This window comes from Protomyctophum parallelum, assembly GCF_964188405.1.
Source record: "Protomyctophum parallelum genome assembly, chromosome: 7".
NCBI classification, from domain to species: Eukaryota; Metazoa; Chordata; class Actinopteri; order Myctophiformes; family Myctophidae; genus Protomyctophum; species Protomyctophum parallelum.
Window position 1 is genome coordinate 17,032,142 of NC_139705.1, and position 18,688 is coordinate 17,050,829.

The window sequence follows — 18,688 nt, forward strand, 5'->3', positions numbered from 1 at the left end:
GGTAAAACATAACGAGTCGCGGGTTGGGGGAAATGTGGTGGCTTGTTTTGAAAATCAAACAAGCAAACATTTCTTTGATGTATACTATAAATACCCATTGGTTTGGGGGAGTGTGAATCACATTAAGTGACAGAATCGGTCTGATGTCTTATTAAGCCCTGGCTAAAGTATAATAAATGACTAAAACATTCATCATTATAGACATATATATTTATAATGATTAATGCATCAAATATTTTTTTTATGTGGCCATATCATTGGACTTGCTTTGGCTTGTTTTCGAGGGGAGATTTGATGTATTTCTCTCGCAAGAGTTGGCTTGTTTTTGGAGATGGGATGGCTTATTTCTCTCACGAGAGTTGGCAACACTGCACAGTGCACAGATTCACACCGTAAGAAGAAACTGTCTAACAACCAGTGTTTGGATTTTGACAGAAATGTTTAAAATGTAGTTGTAGTCATATTCTTCTGTATATTTGAGGGGCGCTAGCCCCTCCTATGTCCAGCTTTTAGTGTGTACACACTTTGTACGACTCCTAACACAAACATTATCACAATCCCCGCCGGGATTAATATATTTATTTATTGCGCATTGCCAAGGTTTTCCCCCCCTTTCAACCCTTATTTTGAAGAGCCAAATATCCTTAACCGGATGTTACAATGACATAATGGTGTGTGCAGTGTCTTGACCGGTTGCTGTTCTCTCGCTGGGTGCAGAAAAAACCTGACCGTGAGTATCACAGTGCCGCCTGTCGGCCGTTGACAAACCTTGTTTTGACCAGAAACAACATTAATTGTGCTGATTTGGAGATGAAGGCCATTTAAAGCAGCACATGATAGAACGTACGTACGTGGATGCGCGGGCAACTTAAGATGGCACGGTCCAGTGTCACACTTTACACCGGGATGCTAATGACACTCGGCTATCGACTCGATCAAAACATGGATTAAATAATATAAAGACCCTTATCACGTAACTTACGGGTTCGGCCGGGGGGGTCAGACTAAAGCTTATTTACGGGATCATGTTAAATGCCATTGACAATGAATGGAAAGTTTTGAGTGTTTGTGTAAACACAAACATTGCGTAAACACTGAAGACGCAAAAAAAGATGCCACCTAATTATTTTAGTGCCTACGGACAAACAGTATTTAATAAGCCAAACGACTAATTACAGGAACTAAAACACTGGTGAGCACTGAGCAGCCAATGAGTGAGGAACAGACAGACAGAAATATGCAAGAAAGGGCTTTTAGGGTCTGTCAACTACTGTTGATTTTTGACAGCCAACTTTGATTTAGTTTTTATTTGTCTTTTGAATACAATTTCCATTTAGATTTGCGTCTACTACAGTTGATTTTGTTGACTAAAATGTATTTTGACAGGCCTTGATGGCTATGGTTTTACTCTTAGTTGCATGCTGAAAAAAATTATTATTATATTATATTATTATTATTATTGTGGGGGGTGTGGAAGGGGAAAATCTTTTGAAATAATATTCTTTTTGAGGTGCGCTAGCCCCTCCTATATACAGCTTTTGTCTCCATAAGTCTCATATTTGCCATTGAGAATGAAAAGATAAATTAGGTCATATGTCCGTCAAATATGACATAAATTTGTGGCAACACAAACTTTAAATGCCATTGACAATGAAGGAAACATTTACGTCATACGTAGACGAGCAAATCGGCTAACCAATCACATACATTTTTGAGGGCCTCCTACACACAGGTTTAATGTTTGTCTTTAGTTCAATGTTTGTTTTGTGACAATGAAGAGAAAATGCACGTCATAATGTGCCATTTACGTCATATTGTCTCTTTATTGTTAATGACGTTTAATGTTTGTGTTTGCACCGTTTGTTTTACATCACCATTACATCACCTAATCAACATGAGTTAGACTTCAATATATTAGCGCCCCTCACTTCACACAGGTGTGATTTTAACATATTGAATGGATTTGATTTTGAGGGCCTATATACAGCTTTACGCGTCTCATATTTGCCATTGACAATAAAAGGAGAAATTAGGTCATATATGTGCCTCGAATATGACGTAAATTTGTGGCAACACAAACATTAAATGTCATTGACAATGAAGGGAAAATTCACGTCTAAACGAGCAAATCACATAAATCCAGTTGTTCATGAGATGATGTATAATGATAAGAGCGCCCCTCACTTCACATGGGTGTGATTTATTTTAATGTAGGAAACGAAAGGGATTTTGACTCGAGTCGTGACTCCAACAAAACTGGTCTGTGACCCACAAATGGGTCGCCACCCACTTTGGGAAACAGTGTTCTAGAGAGATTTAGTAATACATATCCATCTTTCTCCAGGGTGAATGTGGCCCCCAGTTCAAATATGATTATTTTTGGTCTTGTGAGATGGTAGATCGGCTATTTTTGGGGGTGAATGTTCCCACCAGGAAATGGATGCTGGTGTTCAAGTGGTTAAACTGTAATGTAATTCTGTAATGTTTAAATTTATTTCGGTACGCCGTCACGCCGAAAGGCTAAAAGAGATCCAAATAAAAATCAAGAAATCAAACTGAACCCATCTATCTCTCAAAACAACAGTGCCCCTCCTCACAGGCAGGGGCAGTGTATGGAGGCTCAGGTAAGAAAAATAATCATCATAACAAAGACACCATGATGTAACTGTGATCTCTTATCTCCCAGCTCACAACGCGTGCCTGCTGCGACGTGTCAAGGGTTTGTAGATCTGTTATTTTGTATGTAGGAGTTGAGGCATTATACATTTTGTTTGAGTCTATTCCACAGATAAATATTGTGAAAATAGCAGATCTACAAGCTCACAAAATATTCTTATATTATTATTTGACAATATGGCCAATGTTTGACCAGTTTTTAGATTGTAGTTTGTTGATTACTGTGTTGATACTAGAGTATTTTATCTCTCTTTTGGTATTAAAAGTCCTTAGATTGTCACTTCACCGTGACCCCCAAAAATCATCGGTTGCGACGATGATATATTTAGTTTTCTTTCTCACCTGTAAAACTGTTGTTCATTTCCACTGTGGCCTGCTGGTCCTCATCGTCGTCAGTGGGGGGCGCTACTCTAACGTGTTGCATGTCATTGTAGGACTTGGTGCGCTGTGGGGGGGCTGTGGGGGGGTGGTGGTTGTTGTTGTTGCTGCTGCGGCGCTGTGGGGGGAGTGGGGGGCCGGGGGGCTGCTCACACACTGATGATGATGATGATGTCACTGAGGTCCCGATGGCAGCCGGCTGCTGGTAATGACGCCATGGCTTGGGGGTCCCATAATAGTTACCTAGGCAACAAGAAGAGAGGAGAGGAGAGGGGGCCATTAGCATGCTTGAGAAAGATATGAGAGAGAGAGAGAGAGAGAGAGAGAGAGAGAGAGAGAGAGAGAGAGAGAGAGAGAGAGAGAGAAGGGGGGTATGAATCTGTGAGGAGTGTGCTCATCATCTCACCCACAGAGAAATAAAACCGATAAACACATAAAACTGATATCAAATAAAGACATGAAGCAGATATCATAATAATATACAGACATAAAGCAGATATTCAAACGCAGAGATAAAGCAGGCAGCACAACGTGTCCCAAAATGGTGGCATAGTAAGAATGCAGCTGGCGTAGAACAATGCACAGCTTTTGTGATGATCTCTCTACGCTGTGGATTGAGTCTGTCTGTGTCTGTCTGTCTGTCTATCTGTCTGTCAACCAGTGACGACCACAAACACAACGTCATCACTTAGGGGTGTAACGATACAAAAATCGCAGCATATCGATACAAAAATGTCCCCGGCACCCACATTGTTAAGACCACTGTTGTATGACAAAATACAATGTAATTGCTAAATTCAACACAAACAAGTAGACTACTTAGTATCGATACAATTGATTATTTGCAATGCAAAGAGATTCAATAAGATAAAGTCAAACAATATGTTGCCGTTTGCATATCGATATGCTGCGATTGTTGAAATTAAAATTGATGCATCGATGCAGTTAACTGTATCGTTACACCCCTACGTGATGACGTTGTGTTTGTGGTCACCAGACAGACAGACGGACGGACGGACAGACAGACAGACGTGTGAATAGTCGTATTCGTAGGTATTTGGCATAAACATTTAGGTAGGCTATGGCTTTTTATTTATTTATTTATTGCACAGCCCAGGAATGGGACAAAAACAAAAAAAGAAAATCCATGAATTCAAGTCTCTGTGGGGTGAGTAATCAATAGAACAAAAGTCGTTTTGGGGGGTGTACTAATCTTTTTGGGGGGTGTACTATCTAAAATATGGATTAGAGGTTTCTGCCCGACAGCAACAATATGAACTTTATGAAGATGAGGTTGAAAATGGTCTCTTTTACATCATGACTCATCGAGTATGTATTGGTAAAACTATCCAAACATTTACACATTCTCTGTAAATTGAACGTGCGTTCTGTGATCCAAGCTGTTCTGTGCTCATCCGAGAATGTTTACTGCATGTGGTGATATGAGTCACGCTGCCTCCTGTTGGCAGGGATGAGCATAGCGCCCGTGGTCAGGTATTTGACATTGTCTGCAGGGAAGGCAGCCGTGTGCCAGCCACACACACACACACACACACACACACACACACACACACACACACACACACACACACACACACACACACACACACACACACACACACACACACACACACACACACACACACACACACACACACACACACACACACACACACACACACACACACACACACACAAATGCTGTGACAATCTGTCTGCCAGCCTTGCATGGACACAAACATGCGCGCTTTGCGAGCGCTTGTTTTCCTTGCAACACCAGAGAAAGCTCCTCACAATGTCTATTACTCAAATATATAGGTCTATTTCTCAAAATGTAATTTTGCTGGAACATTTGGCAAGTACACTAGTAAGTATGCACGCACCCACGCACGCATCCCCCCCCCCCCCCCCCCCCACACACACACACACACACAAACACACTTCCAATCAGATTGAATTGGGCAGATGTGAGGTGACTTGTTGTCTCCTGAATCCGTCTCCCTCGGCATCCACACTCTAAACTAAAGCCTCACCACGTAACCTCAATCCGGCCTGCCGTCATGCTGTCCTCAATGGAAGCGTAAAAAAGAGCACCTCAGGTCATGTGAAACAGTCGGTCTGCCAACCACGTGAAGAGATTACAGATGGAAGCTTTTATGCACATCCTAATATTATCATTAGGGTTTTATGGAAGATTTGACCACTTCAAATAGCCTTTAGTCTTGAACTAGCTAATAACTCGTGTGAAGTGAGGGGCGCCTCACTCCTTTCGTACTCTAAACAAAAAATATTAAAGGGGTCGTGACATAAAAAATCTTTTGAGGTTTTCTGAGCTCAATTGCACCCAAAGAACCTGAACTTTTAACATTCAGTAGATGTTCTGTGGTCTGAGTCACAGAAGTCACAGAGTCCACAAATCCCATGACATAACAATTTGCAGGCAGATGTCACTGTTGAGGCCTGTTTGCCTATTTTCATTGCAGCTCAAAAAGCTTCAGAACACACAGAGCAAACCCCAGACCACAGACAATCCACTGAATGTTCAAAGTTCAGGTTGTGTTGGTGTAATTGAGGTCATAAAACCTAAAATAAAAAATAAAAATAAATGAAAATGAATGTCATAAAACCTTCAAAGTCCATAGACTTGCCTGCCACGTGACATCACGTTTAGTGCTCTATACAAATATAAAAAAGTCCATATGACTGCCACATGTCATGCTTAGTAATCAAAACAAATATTTAAAAAGTCCATAGACATTGGAGGGGCTAGCACCCCTCAAAAATAGGCGCTCTAAGGCGCACAGTGTCGCAGACTGAGTGCTGTCCCCTCACAGGCTAGAAGGTCGTGGGTTTGATTCCCGCTGGAGACACTGTGGGTGTGTTCTCTCCTCTGCGTCAGTGCCCATAAGTGGGGTTGGAAAAAGGGCCGTTCTATGTGGAGTAATCACATGCAGTAATCCTGGTCTCTATACTGCCTCCCCCTGGCCCCATGGTTGCAAAATTGTGGGATAAAAATGTAAGAAAAACTAAATAGGCGCTCTCCAAGCTTACAAGCTTGTAGGCTAGAGATAGATGGCATATTTTCAGTGAGTGACACACTTCCATAGAAGAGGCGCTCACTGCTATAGAACCCAAATCACTGAAATCAGTCGACTGGTGACCAATTTACCCACGATCCTAGATCACTGTCGAGTTTACCTCGCTTACAATAAATCGCTCTGGCTTATAAAGAGCGTCTGCTAAAAGCCTGGATTATGACTTGCCGATGACTCACCTTCATAAGTTCCTATCTCCAGCAGCGTTCCTCTCTCCTCCAGCTCTAGAAACCCTTCCACAGACAGGAAGTTGTAATCCACCCCCAGAACCTCTCCGTCTCGCGGAGCCCGGGTCGTACCTGCACACAAAACCAAATAGGGAAAACAAAGTTAGAATTACGCATCGTTTCCAACGATCTTGCAATCGTTCCTCCGCGAACGTTAATAACACACGATTTATGCATCCATATTACGATGGTTGTTGTGTTGTTGCCGCGCCAGCGACAACAACGGATCGGAATCTTCAAGCTCACAGACAGAGTTGTGAGCTTGGTAGAGGGACTATACTTTGGATAGCTGTAATTGATGTAATGGATATAGCCAGGGATCATCGGCACGCCATGCTGGCTTGTGGTGGACATTTTTGTTAAAATTTAATTTTTGCCACAGACATACAAAATGAGAACAATAACATTAACAGAAACACAAAAAAAAGTGCTCGCCCTGAATGACCATAACAGGTCCGTAACTCAGAGTGTACAAATGGAACAAAAAGGGACCCTTACAAGTCCATTTGTACACTATCAGAGTTGAGGGGGTCCTTGCAAATAAAACGTTTGAGAAGAACTACTAGTAGTTGGACTATGGGATATGCCATAGCACTTTTTATAGTAAATAAGTGTCATACATATTCTGAAGAAAACCTGGAGACTTGACATTCAGTAATCGAGTCTTGTGCCACGGACACATTCACATTGATGACCCCTGAATACAGCGGTGGCTGGTTTATCAGCTGGCACACAAGGGAAGCAGAGCCTGCCACATACTGTAAACACACTCCCAGTCTAATGTCATGTCTATCACTTTACGCTGTGATATCGTAACCACTTAAAGTCACATTAAAACCCCCTAGACCAGTGGTATTCAATGACAGTATTAAACACAATGACATTTAGCCTGTCTAACTATGTTGTTGTCGTTGAATACGATTTTATCCACAATTCCATGCTGTATTGAAGTGGCTACCATAAGAGAGATAACAATTATTAATAGGGATGCTCCGATCAATCGGTGGCCGATCGATCGTGGCCGATCACCGATCGATCGGATCGGCCGTGCAAAATCCACCGATCCGCGAAACCGATCTCCAAAGCAAAAATCTGCGCCGTTTACATCCAAAAATAATGTGTCACTTTCTCGGTTCTGCACCGCTTAATGGAGAAGTGTAGCACTGGCAGCGCAACGAATCCCCCCCCCCCACACACACACCCCAGGGAGGGAGGGGGGAGAGAGAGAGAAAAGAGAGAGAGAGAGTGAGAAAGAGCACGCACGTCTTCACCCCAGCGAGGGAGGGAGACGGAGAGAAAGGGAGAGAGCTCCTCAGGCTCAGCTCCAGTCCAGTCGTTTTTTTTTTCTCATTGACCAGCAGCAAAGGGAGCTAACTATAATCCAAATTGTTAGACAAGTAGTGTGCCCTGGCCCCTGATACAACTTTCTTAGAAATGTGCATGTTGCCTGCAGTGGCAGTGAGTTTCTGTAGCAGCGTTAGTTTTCGGGAGGGGGGGGGGGGGGCAGTCGGTTTGGGGGGGTTCCCGACGGCTGCGCGTCGCTTCCTCCTCTGACAGAGGGGAGGCGAGTAAGCGACGCCGTCAGAAGCCCCCTTGCTCAGGAAGGCCCCCTCACTCAAACACACAACGTGTGTTTTTACGACAACATACAAAATATAAACACAGGACCGTGGTGCAAAACTTCATATTTACCCTGCTCTAATGCAACAAAAGTGTGTTCACTCGTGAGTAAATTAATTTAATTGCTATTATGAAAGTTTTCAGTGACGTTGCACCCACAGGATCTGAATAGCTTTTTTCAGGAAGGTATGATATATATGCGTGGTCCATCAATCAGCTGTTTGGCTGTTGAATACAGTAGGGCGTAGGCTATAAGAAAATGCATGAAACAGCATCGTTTCTTCCCCATCTCATCATTGCCATGCATGTTTCATACATTTTATTGTATACAATACATTTTTGTATAATATACAAAAATGTTTTATATGTATATTATACATATAAAAATACATTAATTGGGGAAAGGAGGAGGAGGAGCTGATCAAGCTGCAGCTCCACAAGACCACAACATATTTGGTAGGCTCAAGGCTGCATTTTTTCCCCTTTTTATTTCTCTCGAGGGTGCATAGGATGATGGGAGCCCCTCCAGCAGGCTAGGGAGCCCCGCTCAGGTTAGCGGAAAATGACCGCGGGGCGCGGGTTGCCAGTAAAAAAAATATATATATTAATAAAAATATTTTAAAAGATCGGGATCGGAATCGGCCGATCTTTAAAAAAAAGATTGGTGATTCGGGATCGGCCCCCAAAAACGTGATCGGAGCATCCCTAATTATTAATTATTCTACATTCTCTATTGTGTAGAGTCAGACGTCTTGTAAATTAAGTAATGCAGGTGTTTAACAATGATTGAACTCTTGAGAGTGCAAAATGACTTTTTGGTTTCATTTTACGCTCTCAAGAGATAAAGATCTATAAGGGCCCATTTTGGTTACCAACCCTCCATCATTTAGCTGCATGGGGACCACCTAATGATATCATCCAACAGGAAATAAAAATGGTGCTAGTGACATCACTGTCTGGCACTCGAGAGAACACACACACACACACACACACACACACACACACACACACACACACACACACACACACACACACACACACACACACACACACACACACACACACACACACACACACACACACACACACACACACACACACACACAAAAGGTGGACTAGTGTCAAAAAATGTTAATTGCTGGGTTAACGATCCGCACACTGATCCCTCATTGGAGTTAATGATTAGCGGACTGTGGCGGTGTGCTGCTTTGTAGTAGGGACAAAAGAACTACTGAGACTTTTTACTTAGTAACAACACCACAATACAGGAAATATTCTTCTACAAGTCCTGTATTCAACATTTTACTTTATTTATGTATTCATCATCGTTACTTGTACCTCTTATCGCCATATTCTAACTTTTTGTGGGGGTTTTCAACACCCAGGCCTACTTGATCACACTACAGCGTCACACAAAAGCATCAAAAGTAGCAGATCTACAAGCTCGAAACGCTGCGCAAAGCGACACGCTTTGGGTTTGTAGATCGGCTACTTTTTAATTCTAATCCACCGACAGAGACGATAAGTAAAATGTGTGAAAATGTGTGAAAATGTACCAAATATTATCTTGATCAGATCTACAAGCCCACACAACCTGTTGCATGGGCAGTGTGTGGTTTGTAATAATAATTAAAAGTACAGCGACAGCAACAAACTGTGGGACCCTGGCGAGCGACAGAAGGGTGCTGCCTGCACCCCCCAGCAGACAATGTTGACGGGATGCCATTGTTTGAGTGTGTGACACACACACACACACACACACACACACACACACACACACACACACACACACACACACACACACACACACACACACACACACACACACACACACACACACACACACACACACACACACACACACACACACACACACACACACACACACACACACACACACACACACACACACACACACACACACACACACACACACACGAGAAGAGTTTTTCCACACCTACCAGATGGCTGATGGGAGTTGTAACCCATCTGTGACTGGAGCAAAAGTTGTGCGCGTGCACCCATAGACACACACACACACACACACGACATGACATGACATGACATCATCACACGTGTTTAGACATGCTCGCGAGTGCCATCCACTCCACGCACTGGCGGAAAGTTTCTCATTTACTTAAGTAGCATGAGGTCTATTTATTTTCCTTTTTTCAATACTTCATACTTCTTATAGGCAAATATTGCACTTATATTCACAATAAGTGAGCTTGTAGATCAGCTATTTTCAGCAAAGTAAAAAAAGCAGCCAGTATGACGCCATCAAGGCCCGCCAAAGTACATTTTAGTCGCCGCAATAGATTTAGTCGACTATAATCTTATTATATTTAGTTGACTGAAACGAGACTAAAACTAAAACCTTTCAGATGGTTAAAGAAATTTGATTAAAATGGATTTTTATTCAAAAGACTATGACTAAAACTGCGTAAATGCTGCGTAAATGCTGTCAAAATCAACAGTGTACTGCACCAGTATGTGTGTCCCGTGCGCTCATGCTTACGCGGTGTAACAGAGTAATTGCGTACGGTCAGGTGTGCTCATGTGGAGGTAACCATAGCGTTTAGTGTAATATAAGGTAGGGTAAGGTGTACACACACACACAGTGTGAATCAAAGTAGGCCAGAGAGACACACACACACACACACACACACACACACACACACACACACACACACACACACACACACACACACACACACACACACACACAAAGATCACATTACTGCTCCATCAATGTTTCAGTGAACATAAAGAATGGCATACCTGTAAGCATGACAATCTCTGTCTGAGGGATGTTGCTGCTGTCTATCTCCACGTTTGAACCTTTTGTGTTTGTTTTTTGTCTCCGTAAAGTAATGCCCTACTTGATCATACCACAGCGTTGCTCTGAGTCTAAAGCATCAAAAGTAGTAGATCTGCAAGCTCAAAATGTGCTGTGAAGCACGACACGCCTCCTACATCAGATTGTTTGATAACAACTGGCCTAAACAACCTCAGGAAATAAAGCCAAATGAGCAACCACACTTTAGAAACGAGCACAAATAAGCAACCGCACATTAGAAACAAGCCCCCAAAAAAGCAACCCACAACTACCAATATTTACAAGTGAACTTACCGAAGAACAAAGCACTTATAATAAGCAGACATGGAAACAGTGCTTTTTTATTTACATTTGTTGTAAATAACAACTGGTTGTTCCACAACCAGTTGTACACCAAGAGACTGCAAAATCACCTTAAGCTACCCTTCCCTCCATAAAACTATTTCTAACAGCAGATGGTGTATGTTATATATGGTGATGTGTGTGTGCGTGCGTGTGCATGTGCATTTTGTTGTTTCTCTGTGACTTTGAAGAGTTCATCTTTAGTCTCTGCCTCTTCTGCAGCAGAGCCCTGAAGCTAATACAAACACACCTGATGATGAGAAGCAAACACTAGCTTTGTTTAGCTAGCTATGCATCACCGTGGAGGAAGCAGCAACATGCTTCATGCCTATAGTCTCCACATTCGTTAACAACTAGGGCTGTCAACATTGTTTTACTTGACAATTACTGTCTTACAAACTTGTCATACAAAACATATCAGTGATTGCATCGTGTTTTTGGTGCATATAGGCTAAATAAACATTACATTTCTGTTTGCCTTTTGGACTTTAAAAAACAAAACAAAATGCACAGATCAGATACATTTACAAAATAAATGACCTCGATCCTGACTCCTGAGTCAAACTGCAAGGGCAGTAAAATCATATCCGAGAGAAGGGCTTGCAACTTGCTTCTAATGCTGCACTGGCAGATGCAAAACATACAAATATGTAAAGCTACACTCGTATTTGTAGCTTTGTATCTTTGTAGCTGAAGTTGAAGCCAACTCAACCTCTCTGCTGATGTAAACAACTCTTAGAGCTTCTTTCTGGTTTTTGCATTGACCTGTACGATCGTTTGAACTGTACCCATTCTACAAACTGTGAATACAATGTTCAATCTATCAATCAATCAATCAATCAATCGTTCAGAACCGAAACCGAAACATTAGCATAAAGAAAAAGAAAATCACTCGTGTGAAGGCGCTCTTATCATCATACATCACCACATTCCGGCCAATCACTCACTTTTTATCTTCACTTTTTTTTAAATCATCGCAATGGGGTACACACGCACACACAAAGCTGGGTATAGGAGGGGCTTGCGCCCCTCAAAAACTGCAACTGCCATTGTTGATTGAATTTCCCCTGTGATATGGACACTTCTACCGGTCATATTCAACACATTTCTGGTCAGGACTGGAATCGAACCTTGAGTACTCCTGCTGTCTAACCATTCAGCCCCTAATCAATCACCTAACCTAACCTAACCCTAACTGCAAGCACAACGCAAAGCATGTCAGACCAACACATGTCAGACCTACGCCTGTCAGACCAACGGGTGATTTACGCATGTCAGACTTTTGATGTGTCGGATAAGCGTGCGCACCCCAAAGCATATTACCAAGGTTCGAAGAATCTAGAACAGTTCTAGAAACCAAACCTTTTTTGGTGGAAAAGGGTGTGTGTGCGCGCTTGCATTCTAATGCTGCTGTGTGCTAAGCAGTAAGCAGGGAAAGGACTTGTTATTCCAGGCCAGCACGCACGCACGCACACGCACACGCACACGCACACGCACACACACACACACACACACACACACACACACACACACACACACACACACACACACACACACACACACACACACACACACACACACACACACACACCTTCCATAGCAGAGAGACAACTGAACCAACGCCAGCTTCCTCATTAACACTAATCCGTCTGGTTCTGTAAAGCACCACTTCTCAAACTGTTTGGAGCTCTGGGACCTCTAGTCTAGCGCATATCAAACAATGCTCAAGGCCCACGACGCACCACACCACTACTATATGTCTGGGACCTCTAGCCTAGCATATATCAAACAATGCTCATAGCTAGAGGTGCTCCGGTCGTATAATACCGTATAATTTTGGAAATATCCCCTTCCCCTTCTCCATATTCTAACTGTGTGTTTTTGTGTTTTTTTTTCTTCATAAATTAACGCCCTTCTTGTACTTCTACTACAACGTAACAGCGTCACACGAAAGTAGCAGTTCTGCAAGCTCGAAACTTGGCGTAAACACATGCATGCACGCACACAAACATGCAAATACGCGCACGCAAACACACGCACATACATACACACACACACACACACACAGTGAAGGTGGTAGTAAAATGAGAGGTGAGGTTGATACGGTTGAACGTGGCTTGCATCCCACAGACCCCGCTTTAACCACATGAACCCTACTATAGCATTCCTATTCCTAATATGATGTCTGTGACAAACAAACATGAATTTCCACAACACTGATGATAGTTCTGTCAAACAAGTCTATGAGGGTATTTATGACATCTATGAAAAGGTTTAATCTGAAACACCTGCTTCATCTCTCCCTCAGCTAAGGGGTACCTGCTTCATCTCTCTCAGCTAAGGGGGTACCTGCTTCATCTGTTTCTCAGCTAAGGGGTCCCTGCTTCATCTCTCTCTCAGCTAAGGGGTCCCTGCTTCATCTCTCTCTCAGCTAAGGGGTCCCTGCTTCAGCTCTCTCTCTCAGCTAAGGGGTGCCTGCTTCATCTCTCTCTCAGCTAAGGGGTCCCTGCTTCAGCTCTCTCTCAGCTAAGGGGGTACCTGCTTCATCTCTCTCTCAGCTAAGGGGTCCCTGCTTCAGCTCTCTCTCAGCTAAGGGGGTCCCTGCTTCATCTCTCTCTCAGCTAAGGGGGTACCTGCTTCATCTCTCTCTCAGCTAAGGGGTCCCTGCTCCAGCTCTCTCTCAGCTAAGGGGTCCCTGCTTCATCTCTCTCTCAGCTAAGGGGGTACCTGCTTCATCTCTCTCTCAGCTAAGGGGTCCCTGCTTCAGCTCTCTCTCTCAGCTAAGGGGTGCCTGCTTCATCTCTCTCTCAGCTAAGGGGTCCCTGCTTCAGCTCTCTCTCAGCTAAGGGGGTCCCTGCTTCATCTCTCTCTCAGCTAAGGGGGTACCTTCTTCATCCCTCTCTCAGCTAAGGGGTCCCTGCTCCAGCTCTCTCTCAGCTAAGGGGTCCCTGCTTCATCTCTCTCTCAGCTAAGGGGGTACCTGCTTCATCTCGCTCTCAGCTAAGGGGGTATCTGCTTCATATCTCTCTGATAAGGGGTCCCTGCTTCATCTCTCTCTCAGCTAAGGGGTCCCTGCTTCAGCTCTCTCTCAGCTAAGGGGTCCCTGCTTCATCTCTTTCTCAGCTAAGGGGGTCCCTGCTTCATCTCTCTCTCAGCTAAGGGGTCCCTGCTTCAGCTCTCTCTCAGCTAAGGGGTCCCTGCTTCATCTCTCTCTCAGCTAAGGGGGTACCTGCTTCATCTCTCTCTCAGCTAAGGGGGTACCTGCTTCATCTCTCTCTCAGCTAAGGGGTCCCTGCTTCAGCTCTCTCTCTCAGCTAAGGGGTGCCTGCTTCATCTCTCTCTCAGCTAAGGGGTCCCTGCTCCAGCTCTCTCTCAGCTAAGGGGTCCCTGCTTCATCTCTCTCTCAGCTAAGGGGGTACCTGCTTCATCTCTCTCTCAGCTAAGGGGGTCCCTGCTTCATCTCTCTCTCAGCTAAGGGGTCCCTGCTTCAGCTCTCTCTCAGCTAAGTGGGTACCTGTTTCAGCTCTCTCTCGGCTAAGGGGTCCTTGGCTAGAAAGACATTGAAGACCCAGAAAGACCCCAGATAGAACACTGCTGTTGACCCACAAGGTCAACTACAGACATCTTGCTTGGTACTCAAGCACTTGTGACCTCAGAATCAGCATGAGCATGTTGGCTTTTAACCCATAAAGACATGGAATGCATGTGTCACCTTAGCTTTTAACCACTTTAACCATTATTAGAAACTTTAGCTGTTGAGAAACAGCAAAGATATACAAGCTTATTAAGAGCTTTGAGATCTGCAATTTTTGAAAATGCGTGAAAATGTGTGCAGATCTTTGAATTTAAGTATATTCTTTCACAACAAACGTTTTTAATTCATATCTTTGCTTCTGGGGGGTCCCTGGAACAACATATTTTCAGATGGGGGTCGGCGGCCAAATGCATAATAATCTTTGGGATCATTAACCTTGACATGAAATGGTTTGAGAAACACTGATTGATAGAAACAGGTTTTTCAGAAAACTCTCAGGATTTAGTACATTTGTAGAACATGGTCTCAACCTTTTCATGTCCCTAACCCTAACCCCAAATTGACACTCATTAGCCTGCAAACCCCCATTAGAAAGGACACCCATAAGACAAGATTTTTACAGCTCTAGAAGTGGTTTGACCTGAATTAGGCTACGGCCCCCCATTTAATGGCATTTCTATCTCTGGGACCCCAATGTATATTGTAAAATCAAAGCTAACTCAAAGCTACACTCTGAGAGTGTACAGGAGTACACTCTCAGTCTCAGAGTGTACAGAGTTCCATTTGTACAAACCCATAAGGGTCCATTCGGTTCCTAACTATCATTTAGCTGGGGAACCCCTGGAACTCCCTCAAGGACCCCTATAGGGGAACCACTGCATTATAGCGTTCAAACCTAAATGCACGATGTGAAACCGTGAGACACAACATTCTCATGCTTGGCTTGTTCAGCATAGCTGGCAGATCGACTGGAGGGCACGTTTCCTACTTTGAGAAAAAAATAATAAACTAGACAAAGTGCCAATCTGCACAGGTCTCCACCAGGGCAGGTCAGGTTGTGGCCTCATGGTGGCGCTATAACAGGCTGTTGAGGAAGATTTGGGCCGGAGGTTCGTGTTGGAGGGATGCAGGTACAATGTTTTTCCATGTGTGCATACATAAGTTGTATACAGATCGATGCAGTTAAAGCTAAAAACAGGAATTGGCCTGTTATAGCGCCACCGTGAGGCTGATTTTGAGGAAAAAATGGCATGTCGTCCTCGGCCTAGTGAAAATGTGTGTGTATAATTTAACGGAAATTGCACACTGTTTGTGATTTGTGGCCTTTTTTCGAAATGGACGAATCGTGTGAGCTTTGGAAGCCAATCTTAGCCAATCAGGATGTAAGATGGGAAATGGTGCCGCTCCGTGTTGATCACATGACTATGGAGATAGTGTATACCGATTTGCGTGAAATTTGAATAAAATCTGAAGGAGTAATAATAGAAAATGTGTTTTACATATGTCGGCCTCCTGGTGGCGCTATAAAGAGCAGATGTGAAAAATTCTTGGCCTCTAGGGAGTTGGCATACAAAGTTATCCACAGATCCGTGCAGTTAGAGGTAAAAACACTTTTCGGCCAGTTATAGCGCCACCTTGAGTCTGAGTTGAAATTGTTCATGTGGCATTTCGCCCTGGGCCTAGTGGGAATGTGGGTGCACAATTTCAGGGAAATCACGCGATGTGTTCATGATTTGCAGCATTTTGTTTGAAACTGAGCACTCCTGTGAACTTTGGAAGCCAATCTTAACCAATCAGGATGGAGTGTGAGAAATCTGAAAGACCGGTTTCGTTGAATGGCTCTAGAGAGACTGTGTACCAATTTGCGTGATGTTTGGACAAAATCTGTAGGGGTACTGTGCAAAAACTTGTTTTGCACAAAGCAGCCTCCTGGTGGCGCTATAACAGGCCGTTCTGGAAAGTTTGGGGCAGAGGTTCATCGTTGGCATCCAGGGAGTGCGTGTGCAAAATTTGGCATCGACCAGGTTAACGGTGGCCGAGATCAGCTGCTCACGGACACACGGACGGACGGACGGACGGACGGACGGACGGACGGACGGACGGACACACACACGGACGGACGGACAGACACACGGACGGACGGAGTGCAAAACATACTCTCCCCACATGCTTTCGGCCTGGTGGAGACAATAACTTTGCCTGCATCAATATCGTAACTGCACGCACGTAAGAAACAAGAGAGTTGGAATGAGCTCAATATAGGGTTCCAGAGAGCAGGCAACAGTTATTGAAACTAATAGATTTAATAGACTTTGACAAATAATCGATTTAAATACAGACACTTAAATAATTGATTTGAGGGAAGAAAAAAACATTCCATCCCAAATATATTTTAGAAATAGCCTACAAGCAAATATCCAAGCTCACAACGCGCTGCTCACAATGCATCGTGTTCGTTGTGAGCTTGTAGACCTTAGTCGACTTGGATGGAATCTATAAGACATCAACTTGAAAATGAAACCTCTGCACTCAGGCCCCTTTTCCACCGGGGTTGAACCGGTTCGGTTCTTTCTTCCCGCCAAATATTGAACCAGTTCAGAGTGTTTCCACTGAAAATGAGTTGGTTCCGAACCATAAACGTTCGTTCCCAATGTGAACCACAAAACGGTGGTTCAGCTTTGTAATTGCACGCAGCGCTTTGTGAACCGAGACGATATATAAGTGGGTGTGTCAGTAGGTTGGAACTTGTCAGTGGGTTGGAACTTGGGAGGACGCAGACACAGTGACACACGCAACAGATATTCGATGCGACCAACCATCTTTGAACAAAAATAAGTTTACATTAATTGCCAACGCAAACATGAAACGATCCAAACGGATGCATCGCGATCCAGAATCTAGCTGAGATTTGCAGGGCGTTATAATAACTTGTAACCTTGACATCACAACCTCGTGGATACATACTGTTTACATCGGTTTGTGTTGTGCAACGCCCCCGGGCGTCTGCGGGCATGACGGATCCTTCTCCTTTTCAACATTTTGTGTTTAGGTATAATAGCGCCACCAAATGAACTGGCCGTCAATCTGGTGGAAATGCAGCCGGTTCGCGACCGGTTCGCAAAAAGCACCAAGGTTCGGAACGGCACTGGTTCTGAACCGAAGTTCTTTTGGTGGAAAAGGGGCCTCAGAGTGTTGGAAAGTACCTTACTAGATAGTAACTTACTACTTAAAGTAGCCCTAATATCATTACCCTTTTCCAGTAACTAATATAACTAATTACTTTCACAATTTGAGTAATATTACATTTACTATTTTTTAAATGTATTGTAACTAGTTACTATTTTCACGAGCCTTGGTGGGAATGTGGGCTTGAGTGTTTATTTATAATGGTAGACTGGGTTGGGATGGAGTTGCCTTGCAGTCTAGTAATAGGTCATATTACTAGTTACTTACCATTTTTGAGTAACTTTACCAACACTGTGCACTTAAATTTTATATTTTTTTTAAGTAACAGAGGATTATTCCCACCGACAAAACAAGCCAGGCCATTTTCTGGGGGTAAAGACACATTTGTCTTGACATTACATGCTCTTGTATTCTGGCATAATACTCAACATGCCCTACAACTTTCCCTTTACAAAGATGACTTATTGCTGCATGGCTCGCTGGCATTTCAGCAGCACTGTACGAGAGTTTAGGCTAACGTTCATGCGCTGGAAAAATTAATGAAGCCATTGATGAGTCACTGGACTGAGTGTCAGTCATTGTTTCAATTGACTGCTTCAGCTACACATTATCACCCACGGTAGTACCACAGCCAGCCAGGGCTACCACACATTATTACCAAGGAATTTCCAAAACCTTTCCAAAAATATTTAACACAATTTCTAGGCCTATATAGCAATCAATCAGTGCAATATTGAGCCTCTGAGCAAGACACTGAACCCCTAATTGCTCCCGATGTGCAGCTTGGTGC

At 43.6% G+C, this 18,688-nt stretch overlaps 1 protein-coding gene across 1 annotated transcript in view; it reads right to left on the reverse strand.

Annotated features, from left to right (window-relative positions):
* The window catches only part of LOC310861017 (membrane-associated guanylate kinase, WW and PDZ domain-containing protein 1-like), a 131,438-nt gene that overhangs the window by 55,936 nt on the left and 56,814 nt on the right, over window positions 1-18,688 (reverse strand). The window contains exons 4-5 of the mRNA XM_083768269.1: window positions 6,329-6,448; window positions 3,019-3,297 (exon numbers count right to left, since the gene is read on the reverse strand). Coding sequence (XP_083624395.1) covers window positions 3,019-3,297; window positions 6,329-6,448 — 399 coding nt within the window. The remainder of the gene's footprint in view (window positions 1-3,018; window positions 3,298-6,328; window positions 6,449-18,688) is intronic.